Raw genomic sequence first — 18,831 nt, 5'->3', positions numbered from 1 at the left:
ATAGTAGTTCTATTCTTGTACATAGGGGGCAGTATTATAGTAGTTCTATTCTTGTACATAGGGGGCAGTATTATAGAAGTTATATTCTTGTACATAGGAGCAGTATTATAGTATTTATATTCTTGTACATAGGAGCAGTATTATAGTAGTTCTATTCTTGTACATAGGGGGCAGTATTATAGTAGTTCTATTCTTGTACATAGGGGGCAGTATTATAGTAGTTATATTCTTGTACATAGGAGCAGTATTATAGTATTTATATTCTTGTACATAGGAGCAGTATTATAGTAGTTATATTCTTGTACATGGGGGCAGTATTATAGTAGTTCTATTCTTGTACATAGGGGGCAGTATTATAGTAGTTCTATTCTTGTACATAGGGGGCAGTATTATAGTATTTATATTCTTGTACATAGAGGCAGTATTATAGTAGTTATATTCTTGTACATGGGGGCAGTATTATAGTAGTTATATTCTTGTACATAGGGGGCAGTATAGTAGTTATATTCTTGTACATAGGGGCAGTATTATAGTAGTTATATTCTTGTACATAGGGGCAGTATTATAGTAGTTATATTCTTGTACATAGGGGGCAGTATTATAGTAGTTCTATTCTTGTACATGGGGGCAGTATTATAGTAGTTATATTCTTGTACATAGGGGGCAGTATTATAGTAGTTATATTCTTGTACATAGGGGGCAGTATTATAGTAGTTATATTCTTGTACATGGGGGCAGTATTATAGTAGTTATATTCTTGTACATAGGGGGCAGTATTATAGTAGGTATATTCTTGTATATAGGGGCAGTATTATAGTAGTTATATTCTTGTACATAGTGGGCATTATCAGAACTACTATATTATTATACATAGGGGGTGATATTCTAGTAGTTATATTCCTTTGCAAATTTACAAGACCACAGAACGAGGTCATAAGGATAAATAATAATCTCCCACCTCCTAGAATACCATAATTCGAAGTTGGCAATATTCATTCAGAACTAGAAACAGAAAAAACAAACAAACATTCTTTAAATGTTCCGATCCTCTAGAGATACGAAGTCACTCCACCCTAATCAGTGCAGCTGTGCTCATTGCTCTCTGTTATCAGCCAGTTGACTGTGGCATCCCCCAATAACATGAATGGAAGGATGTGCAGCACGATCTCTGCTCCCATTATCAGGACTTATCATATACTGTATATAAAGAAGCATACACACCCATATTTGTGTTGGCTGTCAGGGAATGCTGGGAGTTGTAGTTTCGTAACGGATGGAGAGTCACAGCATGGAGAACGCTGTAGTAAATGAGGACAGTCCTTAATATAACTAATATTTAACCCTTACAGTCAAGCACATAGTCTCCTCCGGATGCAAGAAAACTCGGGAAACTTTCTTTTTTCTTCGAGGGAGGAAACTTTAAGGCTCTATTAATAGTCGAGTCTTTCACGGCCGCTAATTCTTAATGGGGTAAAAAAAAAAAAAAAAAACGGCGATATTTGACTCCAGGTCCCTACAGCGCTGATGGAAGCCGAGAGGGCAGATTAGGCCAATGTCTTCACAAGGTGGCCTCTCTCCATCACTAAATAGGAACCTTGTTTAATAATCTTTCACTGGAGGCCGAAATGTAAGGAGACTTTTTTTTTTTTCTCCGTACATGACATTTTAAATGACTCGGCTCTGCGGTATTACAGTGCGGCACTGTTACATGCACGCATGATGTCATTAAGAAGGGGGTTAGGTTTAGGAGAAGAGCTTTCATTACTGCTTGGAGCGGGGCCAGCGCTTTTCAGCCCAGTGTCTACCGCAGAAAATTGGGTTGTTTTGTGCTCGTGAAACACGATCCCGAAAGTATGTAAACTTTAAAGAGAGACGATTCACGTATCATATCATCTTAATAAATAATTGAGCGGGAGCCAGAAGGGTTAAATGATCTTTTTGGAGGCATCAGACCAATTTCAAAGTGTTCTTTTGGGGGAATTTTTGTGAAAACGGTGACACCTAGTGGTCAGTGATCATTCTGCAGCCAGGGACAGTTTGTAAATGGAGAAGATTCTGGCAGCTGAGGTTACAGGTACAGATGGACAATGAGCGGCCCCATGCCGCCCCCGCGAGGGCGAGCACAGAGAGCGGGCCCCGCGAGGGCGAGCACAGACAGCGGGCCCCGCGAGGGCGAGCACAGACAGCGGGCCCCGCAAGGGCGAGCACAGACAGCGGGCCCCGCGAGGGCGAGCACAGACAGCGGGCCCCGCGAGGGCGAGCACAGACAGCGGGCCCCGCGAGGGCGAGCACAGACAGCGGGCCCCGCGAGGGCGAGCACAGACAGCGGGCCCCGCGAGGGCGAGCACAGACAGCGGGCCCCGCGAGGGCGAGCACAGACAGCGGGTCCCGCGAGGGCGAGCACAGAGAGCGGGTCCCGCGAGGGCGAGCACAGAGAGCGGGTCCCGCGAGGGTGCGCACAGAGGGCGGGCCCCGCGAGGGTGCGCACAGAGGGCGGGCACGTCCGGGCCTGATTGCCCATTAATTCTTTGTTTTCACGCCCAGGCACCTGACTATTCAGGGGAATGGAGCGCCCATTGACAACTGTACGGCAAGAAGGTTTCGACCAAATGTGACATCTTCAGAGTAAAATCTCTGCCCAACAGTGCCGATACCTTCATGTAAGGTCCCCCCTTCATGCAGCGTCCCCCATCGGTGTCGAGCAGGACATGAGCCCGCAGCCCTAATCACGGGCCATTATAGGCATCTATGATAACAACAAGGCACAAATCTCCATTTCCAATCACCTTTACTCTTCCATCTCTGGATCATATACATGTGTGTGACGGACATGACGCAGGGGGACAAGTGGACAACGAGGACATTTATAGGCATCTACACAAAAATACACTTCTGAGGGCGAGATGGAGCGGGGGGGCTCTATGTGATGACCGTCGGGGCTGTGCGGCCCGTCCGCTCTTGTAATTTGGAGAGCTTCAATGCAATTGTGACGAGAGGAGCCAACATGACCTGCGGGGAAGAGAAGGAGAGAAGAGGTGAACACATGGAGACGAGCAACATGCACTGGCATTGCAGGCTTCATTAATAATAATAATAATAATAATAATAATAATAATAATTTTTATAGCGCCAACATATTCAGCAGCACTTTACAATTTTAGGGGGGGCTTGAATAGACAAAAAGACATTACAGAAAAAGCATAACTCAGATAGTAATAGGAGTGAGGGTCCTGCTCGCGAGCTTACAGTCTATGAGGAAATGGGGGAGACACAAAAGCTAAGATGTACATATATTGTATAATACAGTCTTAATATACTAAATAGGGTAAGTACATAGCACTACATTAACGGGTCGCCAGCCAGTGTGTGCACAGTACAGACAGAGGCTAATCAGTGCATGGATGGGATGAACAAGATTTTGAAGAAAATTTTGATATGGGCCAAACTGGGACAGTTAGATAAGTGTGTTAAGGCGATACGCCAGTCTAAAGAAATGGGTTTTTAGGGCATGCTTAAAGCTGTGGGTATTGGGAATTAATCGAACTGTCCTGGGTAGTGCATTCCAAAGAATTGGCGCAGCACGCGAGAAATCTTGGAGACGGGAGTGGGAGGTCCAGATTAAAGATTTTAGTTTGAAGTCATTGGCAGAACGGAGGGCACGTGTAGGGTGGTAGACTGAGACAAGGGAGGAGATGTAGGGGGGTGCTGAAGCATGGAGCGCTTTGTGGGTAAGAGTGATAAGTTTATATTGAACTCTATATTGGATGGGTAACCAATGCAATGACTGGCACAGGGAAGAGGCATCGGTGTAGCGGTTGGTGAGGAATACGGTCCTGGCTGCTGCGTTAAGGACGGATTGGAGAGGGGAGAGTTTAGAAAGAAGGAGACGGATTAGTAAAGATAAGAACAGTACACCATTATGAGGGGTCTTACAGAGCCAGCCCCCATTAGTATGCTCTATGAAGGCCCATGTTGGGGGTCCTGTATGAGAGCGGCAGACTCGAGTCATCCATGTGAATGACGGCCATATAACAATCATTCCGCTTCCTGCGGTGGCCGTTGATTCGGAGCAGTTCTCCGAAACTTTTGCAAAAGATTACAAAGAAAGAAAATTGCTGTGGACTATTATGGGAGGGCACAACGCAAGGTCCCCAAACCCAAAAATGACCAGTCTGTAATCTAACTACTCCCCCCCACACTTGCGTCCTTTATGGCGCTTGACATTGCTGGATTTTCCGATTTGTAACTATAATGATATAAAAAAAAAGTAAAGTAAAAACTGCATATATTTCCCTACCCACCCCCCCTTCATTTTATTATACGAGGGCCGCCATGTGTCAGAGCTGCCTTAAAACGACAGGAAACGCGGCGGCAGCCAAAAACCACAGCGGAGAACAGGAAGGAATTCCATCTTGGCAGCGAGCGGGGAGAGACGCGTCCCGGGAGCAGAAGACATGAGGAATTAAGGACTCGATAAGAGGGTCGATGCCGGCGCAACAATGGAGTGCGGCGTACGAGGGACGGCCGGGGTTTACAAAAGGTTAATTGTGCTTAATCCGCCAGGTAAAGAGGAAAGTTGATTAAAATGTCAATCACATTGTAAAATATTAAATTAAGTGACGTCGCTTTTCAAGCGGGAAACGATTCTTTGGCGCGGGAGAAGCACAGGTGCAGTAACCGGAGGAGCTGAAGGGTCGGCCAATTCATTACTGCTGCATTCACGAGCAATAAGTGAGGGATCTGCAGGTGATTGTGCCCCCGCGGGCCGGACACCAGAGGGCAGGGATAGGGACGCCACCATGGAGGCGCTGCACCCCTGTGGGGCTGGCACTGAATACAGAGAGGGGGATTATGTCAGGACTTTTGCATGGTGGTCAACGTCTTCTTTGGAGCACGGGATCCAAAAATACGTTCCCCTGAACGAGGCCTCATTAATACCAGAAAACAGACTTAAGAGCAGCAGAAGTGTGAGTGCAGCTCTGGAGTGGCTCATAGAGCACAATACTGTACCCACCTGAGGGTCCTCGTATATTTTGGGGGCATCCTTCTCGTAGCTATCTATGTATAACCGTACAGTTGCACCGGCGCTGCCGGTACCGCTCAGTCTGAAGATGATCCGGGAGCCATCGGTGAAGATAATCCTTAATCCCTAATGACAGAGATTAGCAAAATGTTTAATACGACGACATGAGAGGAGGCAACAAATCACTCTTCCTACAGAGAAAAGAGAAAATCCGGACTTCATAGCATCGGGCGTAAAAGTATAACTCTGCAGATGTTACAAAACTACGACTCCCATCCTCCGCTGCCCGCAGGAGGCCGGTGTGTGAGCCGTACCTGGATACTCGACCACATGGCACACACCTGGTTCCTGGAAATACTTCCATCCACCGAGTCGCTATATTCAAAATTGTCCGCCTTCTCCACAGTGTAAACTTTCTCCCCCACAGAGAACTTCTGCCCCGAAAACGAGCGGTCAAACATCAGCGTCTCCAGGTCTTTCATCATTTTGTTGGCTCCTTCAGAATCGACCTCTTCATAGTCGTATCTGCAGGGGGGGAAAGGAATACAATGATTGTTAAGGCCTCAAATACAAAATATTACAGACCCCGACCACTTTAAATGTAATGTGCAAAGTAACTCTAGATCAAATCAGTACAGGATAAGAAATGCAATTTATTCTTAAAAAATTAGGTTACACCCTGTGTTATACTCCAGAGCTGCACTCACTATTCTGCTGGTGCAGTCACTGTGTATATACATTACATTACTGATCCTGTGTTACATCCTGTATTATACCCCAGAGCTGTACTCACTATTCTGCTGGTGCAGTCACTGTGTACATACATTACATTACTGATCCTGTACTGATCCTGAGTTACATCCTGTATTATACTCCAGAGCTGTACTCACTATTCTGCTGGTGCAGTCACTGTGTACATACATTACATTACTGATCCTGTACTGATCCTGAGTTGCATCCTGTATTGATCCTGAGTTGCATCCTGTATTATACTCCAGAGCTGCACTCACTATTCTGCTGGTGCAGTCACTGTGTACATACATTACATTACTTATCCTGTACTGATCCTGAGTTACATCCTGTATTATACCCCAGAGCTGTACTCACTATTCTGCTGGTGCAGTCACTGTGTACATACATTACATTACTTATCCTGTACTGATCCTGAGTTACATCCTGTATTATACTCCAGAGCTGTACTCACTATTCTGCTGGTGCAGTCACTGTGTACATACATTACATTACTGACCCTGTACTGATCCAGAGTTACATCCTGTATTATACTCCAGAGCTGCACTCACTATTCTGCTGGTGCAGTCACTGTGTACATACATTACATTACTGATCCTGAGTTACATCCTGTATTATACACAATGACTGCACCAGCAGAATAGTGATTGCAGCTCTGGAGTATAATATTGGACAAGTATAGAGCTGGATTTGCACTTACCGGGTGAAGAAGTTGCGTCCGTATTGCTGCCAGTGATCTTTCAGGATGTCTTCTACGCTCTGCCTGCGGGTGGCGATGATGGATAACCAGGCGAGTACGGCCCACAGCCCGTCCTTTTCCCTGATGTGATCCGATCCTGTCGGTAGGAGCAGTGGTCACTTGTAGTCACAGATTATAGAGGGACGTTCGCTGCAAATGTTCAGACACTTCATATGAAATCACTGCACAATGAGACGTCCGTCAGCCGCCAGCCTACATGATAATGAGCAGTTTATGTCGGACCACCTCTACATTACAGGGGGCTCCGGCCGACTGCAGTTACTTCCTACTGCTGCGAGTCTGTGGTTTGGGTTAAGGCCAGGGTCTCTAGTGTCGAGGACTGACCCGTCTACGTGTGACAGGACCAGCAGTACAGAGTATTTCAGGTGCACTGATTATTACGACCTGTCCACCTGTGATGCGACTTATGAACTTTCCCCATGTAACCTTATAATGAGATGAAAAGGTCTTAGCCGGAGTATTACATAATGCAAGGAGCCGTCTCAGCAGCACAGAGTATTTCAGGAGAGCAAATCATTTTTATCTTTTCAATGACTGAATGTATTTACTTATAGTTAATACTTCTCCCCCAAGTGGTCGCTGGGGGTAATGACACCCTAGACATCTGGATAGAGGCCGCGGGGAGAACGGAGGCTGCTGCCTCGCTAAAAATAGACCTCAACTTAGCTCCAATAATAACTTAATTACTCCTCCGTGCACCACAGCGGCGCGGACCGGTCATCTGCAGCTTTTGGCTTCGACACATTTCCATATAAAACGCTGAATTTAATTTGTACATTTATAAAATAATAAAAAAGACAAAAAAAAAAAAACAAAACCCACAAAGCAGCGGCGGCCAAATCAAATGTTTATGTACAAAAGGTCTCGGCCCGGAAGGGAAGCTGAGGCCGCCTGTGCCGAGGACCTCGTTATACCCAGAACCAATCAACCTCTGACCGCAGGACGACGCACGGGATCTGCTCCAAAACTACAGAAAGGAGAACCGCCGAGGAGATTTACAGACAAACAGAGTAACCTCCTGTATTATACTCCAGAGCTGCACTCACTATTCTGCTGGTGCAGTCACTGTGTAAATACATTACATTACTGATCCTGTACTGATCCTGAGTTACATCCTGTATTATACTCCAGAGCTGCACTCACAATTCTGCTGGTGCAGTCACTGTGTACATACATTACTGATCCTGAGTTACATCCTGTATTATACTCCAGAGCTACACTCACTATTCTGCTGGTGCAGTCACTGTGTATATACATTACATTACTGATCCTGTACTGATCCTGAGTTACATGCTGTATTATACCCCAGAGCTGCACTCACTATTCTGCTGGTGCAGTCACTGTGTATATACATTACATTACTGATCCTGAGTTACATCCTGTATTATACTCCAGAGCTGCACTCACTATTCTGCTGGTGCAGTCACTGTGTACATACATTACATTACTGATCCCGAGTTACATCCTGTATTATACTCCAGAGCTGCACTCACTATTCAACTGGTGCGTTCACTGTGTACATACATTACATTACTGATCCTGAGTTACCTCCTGTATTATACTCCAGAGCTGCACTCACTATTCAGCTGGTGCAGTCACTGTGTACATACATTACATTACTGATCCTGAGTTACATCCTGTATTATACCCCAGAGCTGCACTCACTATTCTGCTGGTGCAGTCACTGTGTACATACATTACATTACTGATCCTGAGTTACATCCTGTATTATACTCCAGAGCTGCACTCACTATTATGCTGGTGCAGTCACTGTGTACATACATTACATTACTGATCCTGAGTTACATCCTGTATTATACTCCAGAGCTGAACTCACTATTCTGCTGGTGCAGTCACTGTGTACATACATTACATTACTGATCCTGTACTGATCCTGAGTTACATCCTGTATTATACTCCAGAGCTGCACTCACTATTCTGCTGGTGCAGTCACTGTGTACATACATTACATTACTGATCCTGTACTGATCCTGAGTTACATCATGTATTATACTCCAGAGCTGCACTCACTATTCTGCTGGTGCAGTCACTGTGTATATACATTACATTACTGATCCTGAGTTACATCCTGTATTATACTCCAGAGCTGCACTCACTATTCTGCTGGTGCAGTCACTGTGTATATACATTACATTACTAATCCTGAGTTACATCCTGTATTATAGTCCAGAGCTGCACTCACTATTCTGCTGGTGCAATCACTGTGTACATACATTACATTACTGATCCTGAGTTACCTCCTGTATTATACCCCAGAGCTGCACTCACTATTCAGCTGGTGCAGTCACTGTGTACATACATTACATTACTGATCCTGAGTTACATCCTGTATTATACCCCAGAGCTGCACTCACTATTCTGCTGGTGCAGTCACTGTGTACATACATTACATTACTGATCCTGAGTTACATCCTGTATTATACTCCAGAGCTGCACTCACTATTCAGCTGGTGCATTCACTGTGTACATACATTACATTACTGATCCTGAGTTACCTCCTGTATTATACTCCAGAACTGCACTCACTATTCTGCTGGTGCAGTCACTGTGTACATACATTACATTACTGATCCTGAGTTACATCCTGTATTATACTCCAGAGCTGCACTCACTATTCTGCTGGTGCAGTCACTGTGTACATACATTACTGATCCTGAGTTACATCCTGTATAATACTCCAGAGCTGCACTCACTATTCTACTGGTGCAGTCACTGTGTACATACATTACATTACTGATCCTGAGTTACATCCTGTATTATACTCCAGAGCTGCACTCACTATTCAGCTGGTGCATTCACTGTGTACATACATTACATTACTAATCCTGAGTTACCTCCTGTATTATACTCCAGAGCTGGACTCACTATTCTGCTGGTGCAGTCACTGTGTACATACATTACATTACTGATCCGGAGTTACATCCTGTATTATACTCCAGAGCTGCACTCACTATTCTGCTGGTGCAGTCACTGTGTACATACATTACTGATCCTGAGTTACATCCTGTATAATACTCCAGAGCTGCACTCACTATTCTACTGGTGCAGTCACTGTGTACATACATTACATTACTGATCCTGAGTTACATCCTGTATTATACTTCAGAGCTGCACTCACTATTCAGCTGGTGCATTCACTGTGTACATACATTACATTACTGATCCTGAGTTACCTCCTGTATTATACTCCAGAGCTGCACTCACTATTCAGCTGGTGCATTCACTGTGTACATACATTACATTACTGATCCTGTACTGATCCTGAGTTACCTCCTGTATTATACTCCAGAAATGCACTCACTATTCTGCTGGTGCAGTCACTGTGTACATACATTACATTACTGATCCTGAGTTACATCCTGTATTATACTCCAGAGCTGCACTCACTATTCAGCTGGTGCATTCACTGTGTACATACATTACATTACTGATCCTGAGTTACCTCCTGTATTATACTCCAGAGCTGCACTCACTATTCAGCTGGTGCATTCACTGTGTACATACATTACTGATCCCGAGTTACCTCCTGTATTATCCTCCAGAGCTGCACTCACTATTCTGCTGGTGCAGTCACTGTGTACATACATTACATTACTTATCCTGAGTTACATCCTGTATTATACCCCAGAGCTGCACTCACTATTCTACTGGTGCAGTCACTGTGTATATACATTACATTACTGATCCTGAGTTACATCATGTATTATACTCCAGAGCTGCACTCACTATTCTGCTGGTGCATTCACTGTGTACATACATTACATTACTGATCCTGAGTTACCTCCTGTATTATACTCCAGAGCTGCACTCACTATTCTGCTGGTGTAGTCACTGTGTCCATACATTACATTACTTATCCTGTACTGATCCTGAGTTACATCCTGTATTATACTCCAGAGCTGCACTCACTATTCAGCTGGTGCAGTCACTGTGTACATACATTACATTACTGATCCTGAGTTACCTCCTGTATTATACTCCAGAGCTGCACTCACTATTCAGCTGGTGCAGTCACTGTGTACATACATTACATTACTGATCCTGAGTTACATCCTGTATTATACCCCAGAGCTGCACTCACTATTCTGCTAGTGCAGTCACTGTGTACATACATTACTGATTCTGAGTTACCTCCTGTATTATACTCCAGAGCTGCACTCACTATTCTGCTGGTGTAGTCACTGTGTCCATACATTACATTACTTATCCTGTACTGATCCTGAGTTACATCCTGTATTATACTCCAGAGCTGTACTCACTATTCTGCTGGTGCAGTCACTGTGTACATACATTACATTACTGATCCTGCACTGATCCTGAGTTACATCCTGTATTATACTCCAGAGCTGCACTCACTATTCTGCTGGTGGAGTCACTGTGTACATACATTACATTACTGATCCTGTACTGATCCTGAGTTACATCCTGTATTACACTCCAGAGCTGCACTCACTATTCTGCTGGTGCAGTCACTGTGTACATACATTACATTACTGATCCTGAGTTACATCCTGTATTATACTCCAGAGCTGCACTCACTATTCTGCTGGTGCAGTCACTGTGTACATACATTACTTATTCTTGGGGGGTGTCTGATCCTTGGTACCATGGGTGATTAGCTGACTTGAACGGACTCCTGCGCCCCTTTTGGTTAGCGGAGCAGTGAGACCCCCAATCTGATGGCTTTTCCTCTGCACAGGCCGCTCGTCCCCCTGTTCGGCGACCCCTCTAACACCACCTTGCACAGATGTCACGACGGCGTCTCACCGGTTCCGAAGCTTTCCTCTCCGCACAGCGAGAGTTTATTTGCATCCATTAAATTTCCAAAGAATTTCCACCCGGTCGGGGTCTCGTATAATGCGATCTTTGTAGCTTTTGCCACTCTAAAAAATAATAATAAATAGAATGAAAAGACTGGATTACGGCTTTCACAGCTCCGCTCTCCGTGGTGGAGTCGCTCGCTCTAATTAAGCTTCGGGTTTTCTCATTTTTTTTCTTTATATTTCACTTTGCGAAGTGTTTTTACTTCATATATTTTTTTAATGAAAGAGAAGGCTTCATGAGCCGACACGACATGTAATAAACACGGGCAGTTTTTAAAGTTTTATGGACTTACAAATCCCGGCCTCGGCTTTCTCACAACTCTTATTTTCCCCGTCGTCATGGGACGGAGGCGGAATACAAGGACGTGCCGTGTTTGGTTTGTCACATACTTTTTAATCTTGGCGTTAGTATTTATTAAATGTCACAATCTGACATGTTTTTCATGGCGCGGAAAGTGGATCATTAAAACGGGGGTCGACCCGTGCTTCAGGATATGAGACGATGATCAATCCTCTGCCCTTAAGTGGCCATACACTGACGGGGTGGGGGGCTATAGAAGACTATAATGTAGATTAAAAAAGTGAAAACTGTTACTTCTCTCCTGAGATACAATCACTTGATGTTACAGGCCCAATGCCTGAGGCTGCACTACTGAAGACACTTTTTTGGGACCGGATGCAGTGGTGTCTCAAACACTTATTATCTATACGCAGGAAAGGTGATGAATGTATAATTGTAGGAGGCCCAGCTGCCAAGACTCCCATAGATCCCGAGTATGGAGGGACCAAAGTGCTCTGTGTGAATGATGCTGTACTGAGCATGTGCGACCACTGCAGTAGGAGCGGTGGTCGCACATGCTCACTACGTCTTTTATTCACCCGGAATCTCAGTTCTTCTGACTGGCATCGGTCCCTCCGTGGAGAGGTGATATTTTTTGTCTATGGGACAGTCCCTTTAATGACCTGTGACTTCTACATATGCGCTCCACAGGTTGGGTGCAGATGTATGCAGTGGGCTCAGCAGCTGTAGTGTTGTAGTGTAAAAGGATAACAAATCAAATGATCGCAGGATCAAGTCCCATAGAGGAGTGAGAAATAAATGGAAAAGACGTAGTTACTTACCGGTAACGGGATTTCTCAGAGCCCATGACGGCACCACGGAGAGAGGGGATCCGCCCTTCAAGGACAGGAAACCTACAGATAAAAGGGGGGTACCTCTCTCCTGCATCAGTTGTTTACAGAGCATGAGAGGACCACCAGGTTAGTAACACAAAATTTTACAATTTAAGACCTCGCTAGACACACCACGTGGCTACAATAATTAACTAATAAGCGTGCGCACCCACACGTGAAGAGAGGGAATGTACGGGTGCCGTCATGGGCTCGGAGAAATCCCGTTACCGGTAAGTAACTACGTCTTTCTCCTTCCCCCATGACGGCACCACGGACAGAATTACAGAGAAGTGACTCATTAGGGGGGGGGGGGGGAATCACAGCTTCCAGAACCCTTCTCCCGAAAGTGAGGTCTGAAGAAGAGGTTAAGTCTAGCCGGTAGTAATAAAAGAAGGTAGAGGGGGAGACCAGGTTGCCACTCTACATATCTGCTCTATCGTAGCCCCGGCCTTCTCCGCCCAGGAGGCTGCCACCGCTCTTGTTGAGTGGGCCTTCAGTTTCTCCAGGGCAGCTTCCCCGCGTGAGGAGTACGATAGTATGATGGCCTCCCTTATCCATCTGGCCAGCGTGCCCTTAGAAGCTTTCTTCCCCTTACGAGGACCCTGAAAGCAAAGAGAACTATCCTGCCTACACTCTTGTGTCGCCTCTAGGTATCGGATTAGGCACCTTCTGACGTCTAGTGTATGCAAGACGGGAGGGTGATTTCCTGGGACCTGTGAAATCTTGACGCCACTTTTGGTAGATAGGCAGGGTCAGTTTTCAGAATAACCCTATCCTCCAAGATTTGTGTTAAGGGGGGCCTGCCGATAGGGCCTGAATATCACTAACCCTACGTGCGGATGTGAGAGCTACCAAGAGTGCCGTTTTTAGAGATGCTTCTGACAGGGGTTCAAAAGATGCCTCAGTTAGAGCTGAAAGGACCAAGTTCAAATCCCAGGGTGTAGTATTTCGGGATGGGATAGGGCGGGATCTAGCTGATGCCTTAATAAATCTAGATACCCATCTATCCCTGGCTAGGTCAAAATTATAGCGTGCTCCCAGGGCCGCAACTTGAACTTTTAAGGTACTTGTGGCCAGGCCCTGCTCCAAGCCCCTCTATAAAAATTCCAGGATAGCTGTCAACGGAACCTCCCCACCCAACCTAGAACCAGAGACTGAAAGGAGTTTCTTCCAGGTTTTCCCGTATAGTTTGGTGGTGACTGGTTTTCTACTTTGAAGTAGCGGGGTGATCAAATTTGGGGAGAACCCTTTGTCCTTCAGAAGAGCCCTCTCAAATTCCAGGCTGTCAAGTGTAAGCTTGACACCTGAGGATGGAGGACCGGACCCTAAGAAAGAAGGTCCAGGAGCTCCGGGAGAACCCATGGATCGGAGATTGACAACCTCCTCAGCCATGAAAACCATGCTCTCTTTGGCCAAAAGGGCGCTATCAAGATTACCCTCGCTTCCTCTTCTCTGACTTTCCTCAGAACAGCTGGAATCAGAGCGGTCAGAGGAAAAGTGTAAGCTAGAGGGTAATTCCAAGGGATCACAAAGGCATCCACGGCTACCGGGTTCCCTTTGGGATCTAGGGAGCAAAAAGAGTGTGTTTTTTTGTTCTGATTGCTGGCAAACAGATCTATGGAGGGACGGCCCCACCTTTGTACAATCTGCTGAAAAACCGCCTGACTTAATTCCCACTCGCCCTGCTTCAATTGAGTCCGACTCAGAAAGTCTGCGGTGCGGTTTTCTACCCCTTTTACGTGTAGAGTGGATAGGGATTTCAAGTTCTCCTTGGCTAAGCGAAAGATGACCTCTGTCGTCTGCATTAGGGAATGGGACCGTGTACCCCCCTGGTGGTTCAGGTACGCCACTAATACTCGGTTGTCGGAGAAGATCCTCACGTGATGTCCTTGTAGTGTGTGCATGAATTCCCGGAGGGCCCACTCTACTGCTAGGAGCTCCTTCATGTTTGAGGACATTAGTTTCACGCGTTCTGTCCAGACCCCCTGAGCTACCAGGTTGTTGAGGTGAGCCCCCCAGCCCCCGGGGCTTGCATCTGTGGTCAGGACTTGCGGTGTCGGGATTGTCCAAGGAATCCCCCGGGCCAGATTGTGTATGTTCCCCCACCACTCTAGGGAAAGTGTGTTTTTTACAGATAGCGTTAACCGCCCTTCTAAACGCCCTTTTAGGGCTTTTTCTGCCTCTAGGATTTCCCACTGAAGGGTCCTGGTATGTATTTGAGCCCATTGAACGGCCGGAAAGCACGCTGTCAGGGAACCTAGCAGGGACATGGCCTTCCGAAGGGACATAGACGGGTGGGATTTTGCCCGTGATATCAGGTTTAAGATTTTTTGAATTTTCCCTGAGGGGAGACGACACTCCTGAATTTTTGAGTCCAGTATGACGCCTAGGTACTCCTGTATCTGGCATGGTTCTGTCTTGGACTTTTCCAGACTCAAAAGCCATCCTAAGCGAGTCAAGGAATCAATGACCTTTTCCAGATGGGATTTGCAGTCTAGGAAGGAGCTGCCTATTACCAGGAAGTCGTCCAGATATGGGACGACCAGGGTGTTCTGCTCAATTAGATGAGCCATCACCTCTGCAACCATTTTGGTGAAGACCCTTGGGGCTATGGCGATGCCGAATGGGAGGGCTGTATATTGGTAGTGCTTGACCACTCCACCCATAGGAACTGCTACTCTGAGGAACTTCTGGTAGTCCTTGTGTATCGGGACGTGATAATAAGCGTCTTTTAAGTCCAGGACGGCCATGAAACAACCAGGAAACTGCATTTTTATTGAAGATTTTATTGTTTCCATTTTGAAGGCTTCCATCTTCAACAGCTTGTTCAGCTTTTTCAGATTCACAATCGTCCTGTATGTCCCATCTGTTTTTTTTCTCAGGAATAGTGGAGAATAGAAGCCCATGCCTTTCTCCTCCCCCGGGACCTCCTGGAGGACTGCTTTCCCTACTAGTCCCTGGATTTCCTGCTCCAAGGCCAGTTGCTCCTCGTTTGAGGATCTTTCGGGGGTTATAATGAAGTTTCTCTGAGGGACTTTGTAGAACTGAAGTTTCAGGCCCGATTGAATTAGGGTCAGAATCCATGAGCTGCTGGCTATTAGCTCCCAGGCCGGGAGAAAACTTGATAGCCTTCCCCCCACCCGGGGCAAATCTTCATTGGGGGGCCTTTCTGTTATCACTGGAGGGCTTGTTAAATAGGAATCCCTTGGTCCTCCTTCTCCTGTCTTCCCACCTATCCTGCTCTTTAGGGGGTTTCCTACGCATAAATCGTCTACTCCGAAAAGGTTTCCTGTAAGCAGTATTAGACGGGACAGGAAAAAGTTTCTTATTATCCCCTGCTTTATCCAGGATGTCATCAAGGGCAGGTCCAAATAGAAACTCACCCTCACAGGGGATGGAGCACAATCTGGATTTAGTTTGTAGGTCCCCGGGCCAACATTTGAGCCAGAGGGCTCATCTAGCCGCGTTGGCAAGCCCCGCCGCTCTAGCACTTAACCTGACGGAGTCCGCTGAGGCGTCTGCCAAGAAGGCTGCTGCCCCTTTCATTATCGGGATGGCTTCAAGGATTGAGTCTCTGGATGTCTTCTGCTTCAGTTGAGATTCTAGCGGGTCCAGCCAGACCATTAGGGATCTGGCCGTACACATGGCAGCTATCGCCGGTTTTAACCCCCCCCTGCAGCTTCCTAGGAACCCTTTAAGAAGGTGTCTGCCTTTTTATCTATGGGGTCTTTCAAGGCACCCATGTCCTCAAATGGAAGGGAGTATTTTTTTGAGGCTTTGGCGACATCCAGTTCCGATGCTTTCTCCCAAAAGGAGCATACGGGGTCCTCAAATGGGTACTTTCGTTTAGGGGAAAGGAAGCCCTTCCTCTCCGGTCTTTTCCACTCTTTCATAATCAGCGAATGAACATGTTCATTGAGTGGAAAAAAATCTCCTCTTTTTCTGTTCTAGGCCGCTAAACATCAAGTCTTGTATGGATTTTTTTGGCCGGGGATCTGTTAGACCCATGGTAGACCTGACTGCCTTGATGAGGCTGTTTCCTCAACGGGGAAACAGCTCCGACCTCCTCTAACTGTAGACGAGGAAGAGGTTGAAGTGTCTGAATCCCCGTCATCCTCAGAACTACTAGACGTGGACTCGGGGGATATTGTTTTTAGTTTTCTTTACTCTTTTGCCCTGAAAAGATTTAATAGTGTTTTCCACTTGTGACTTAATTAGGTCTCTAAGATCAGAGGCAAATCTCGAGGTTCCCTCGCATATGGTCTGCTCAATGCAGGAGCTGCAGAGTCTCTTTCCCCAAGTAGTGGGAAAGTCCTCAGTGCATAATGTACAAGTCCTATTTTTTGTTTTCCCTTTCCTCTTTTTTCCCTAAGGGAGACAAAAGAGAAAGAGCAAGGGCCCCTAGTTACAAAGTGGACTTTCAAGAAGTTCACTTACCAACCAGACGGAAGAGCAGGTACCGGTTCAGGAGGTGGAGCCATCTTTGTAGCCGGAGTCCTCCTGGAAGATGCCGAAGTGGAGTCCTTACTGCGCTGCGACGATCTGCCAGAGCGCCCGCTTCCACTCCGGTCCTGGCCTTCCGGTCCCTTTTTCCGTTGGGTTGGCGGTGGTGACTGAGGACGTAGCCGCTGCTCCTCAGGTAGGTCCTGGTCACTCATTGTTACAGTGTAAGAATTTTTTTTTTTTTTTCCACAGCGTGCCAGAGCCCAGAAGAGAAAATACTGGCGTTCTCAGCTGTGTTTTAAGGCACTGGGAGTCCCTCCCATAGTGCCTGTAGTGACCTGGCCACCCCCTCTTCCTCCCCCGTGGGGGGACGCCCGCGCCTGCACAGACCGGTTACCCAGTCATGCATTGCGGCGCCGCGTCATCCGGGGGCGCCCCTGCACGTGCGTGCGGGGGAGGACGCCCGCGCCTGCGCAGACTGGATTACCCAGTCATGCTTTGCGGCGCATGCGCGGTGAACCCGGAAGCATAAATACATGTAGTCGGGCCGCGCGCGTTCACACCTCCGCAACCAGGGGGGTCTAGCACCATCCTCGCTCCTCTTCGTCTAGACCCCCCCTCCGCACACCCTAAAGGCCCACTGACCTCAGCGGTGGCGCTTCAGGACACCGCACCAGCCGAGGCAGGGGGACCCCCGCTGCCTGGATCGGACTGGCCGGGCCTGGCATCCCACGACGTCCATCTTTTGGCACCCGCAGGTATGCCTCCTCCGGACTGTAGGGTCCCGTCAAGGACAGGAAACCAACTCATGCGGGAGAGAGGTACCGCCCTTTTTATCTGTAGGTTTCCCGTCCTTGAAGGGCGGATCCCCTCTCTCCGTGGTGCCGTCATGGGGGAAGGAGAAAAAATAAATAAAATATTTTTTTTTCTCTATCTACACTACAGCTGCTGAGCATGTATCTGCACCCAACCTGTGGAGCCCATATGTATAAGTCACAGGTCATTAAAGGGACTGTCCCATAGACAAAAAATATCATCTCTCCACAGAGGGACCGATGCCAGTCATAAGAACTGAGATTCAAAGAAGTTCCGGGTGAATAAAAGACGTAGTGAGCATGTGCGACCACCGCTCCTACAGCAGTGGTCGTACATTCTCAGTACAGCATCATCATACATACATATATAAAAATATTATATTATCTATAGCTGTATAATATCTATAGCTGTATAATATCTGTATCAGATGGTAAAGCTGCCCATTCTTCTTGGCAAAAAGCCTCCAGTTCCTGTAAATTCCTGGGCTGTCTAGCATGAACTGCGTGCTTGAGATCTCCCCAGAGTGGCTCAATGATATTGAGGTCAGGAGACTGAGATGGCCACTCCAGAACCTTCACTTTGTTCTGCTGTAGTCAATGACAGCTCGACTTGGCCTTGTGTTTTGGATCGCTGTAATGTTGGAACGTCCAAGTACGTCCCAAGCGCAGCTTCCGGGCTGATGAGTGAAAATTTGCCTCCAGTATTTGCTGATAACGTGCTGCATTTATCTTTCCTTCAACTTTCACCAAGTTTCCTGTGCCTTTGTAGCGCACACATCCCCAAAGCATCAGCGATCCTCCTCCGTGCTTTACTGTAGGAATGGTGTTCCTTTCATCATAGGCCTTGTTGACCTCTCTCCAAATGTAACGTTTATGGTTGTGGCCAAAAAGTTCAGTTTTATTCTCATCACTCCAAATTACCTAGTTCCAGAAGTTTTGAGGCTCGTCTCTGTGCTGTTTGGCGTATTGTAGGTGAGATACTTTGTGGCATTTGCGCAGTAATGGCTTTCTTCTGGCGACTCG

The 18,831-nt window shown here is 46.7% G+C and overlaps 1 protein-coding gene across 2 annotated transcripts in view; it reads right to left on the bottom strand.

Annotated features, from left to right (window-relative positions):
• Positions 1 to 2,771: 2,771 nt before the first annotated feature.
• PGM1 (phosphoglucomutase 1) overlaps positions 2,772 to 18,831 on the bottom strand; it is a 38,178-nt gene continuing 22,118 nt past the window's right edge. For both annotated transcript variants that reach the window (XM_073643814.1, XM_073643813.1), the window contains exons 7-11: positions 11,322 to 11,437; positions 6,474 to 6,609; positions 5,365 to 5,548; positions 5,015 to 5,149; positions 2,772 to 3,009 (exon numbers count right to left, since the gene is read on the bottom strand). In XM_073643814.1, the coding sequence (XP_073499915.1) occupies positions 2,920 to 3,009; positions 5,015 to 5,149; positions 5,365 to 5,548; positions 6,474 to 6,609; positions 11,322 to 11,437 (661 nt within the window). In that variant the 3' untranslated portion in view covers positions 2,772 to 2,919. The remainder of the gene's footprint in view (positions 3,010 to 5,014; positions 5,150 to 5,364; positions 5,549 to 6,473; positions 6,610 to 11,321; positions 11,438 to 18,831) is intronic.

The sequence above is a fragment of the Phyllobates terribilis genome, unplaced genomic scaffold (genome assembly GCF_046119375.1).
Source record: "Phyllobates terribilis strain yellow unplaced genomic scaffold, ASM4611937v1 Scaffold_8__6_contigs__length_399053987, whole genome shotgun sequence".
NCBI lineage: Eukaryota > Metazoa > Chordata > Amphibia > Anura > Dendrobatidae > Phyllobates > Phyllobates terribilis.
The sequence above is the reverse complement of the archived record's forward strand: the minus strand, read 5'-3'. Positions and strand labels throughout refer to the sequence as shown.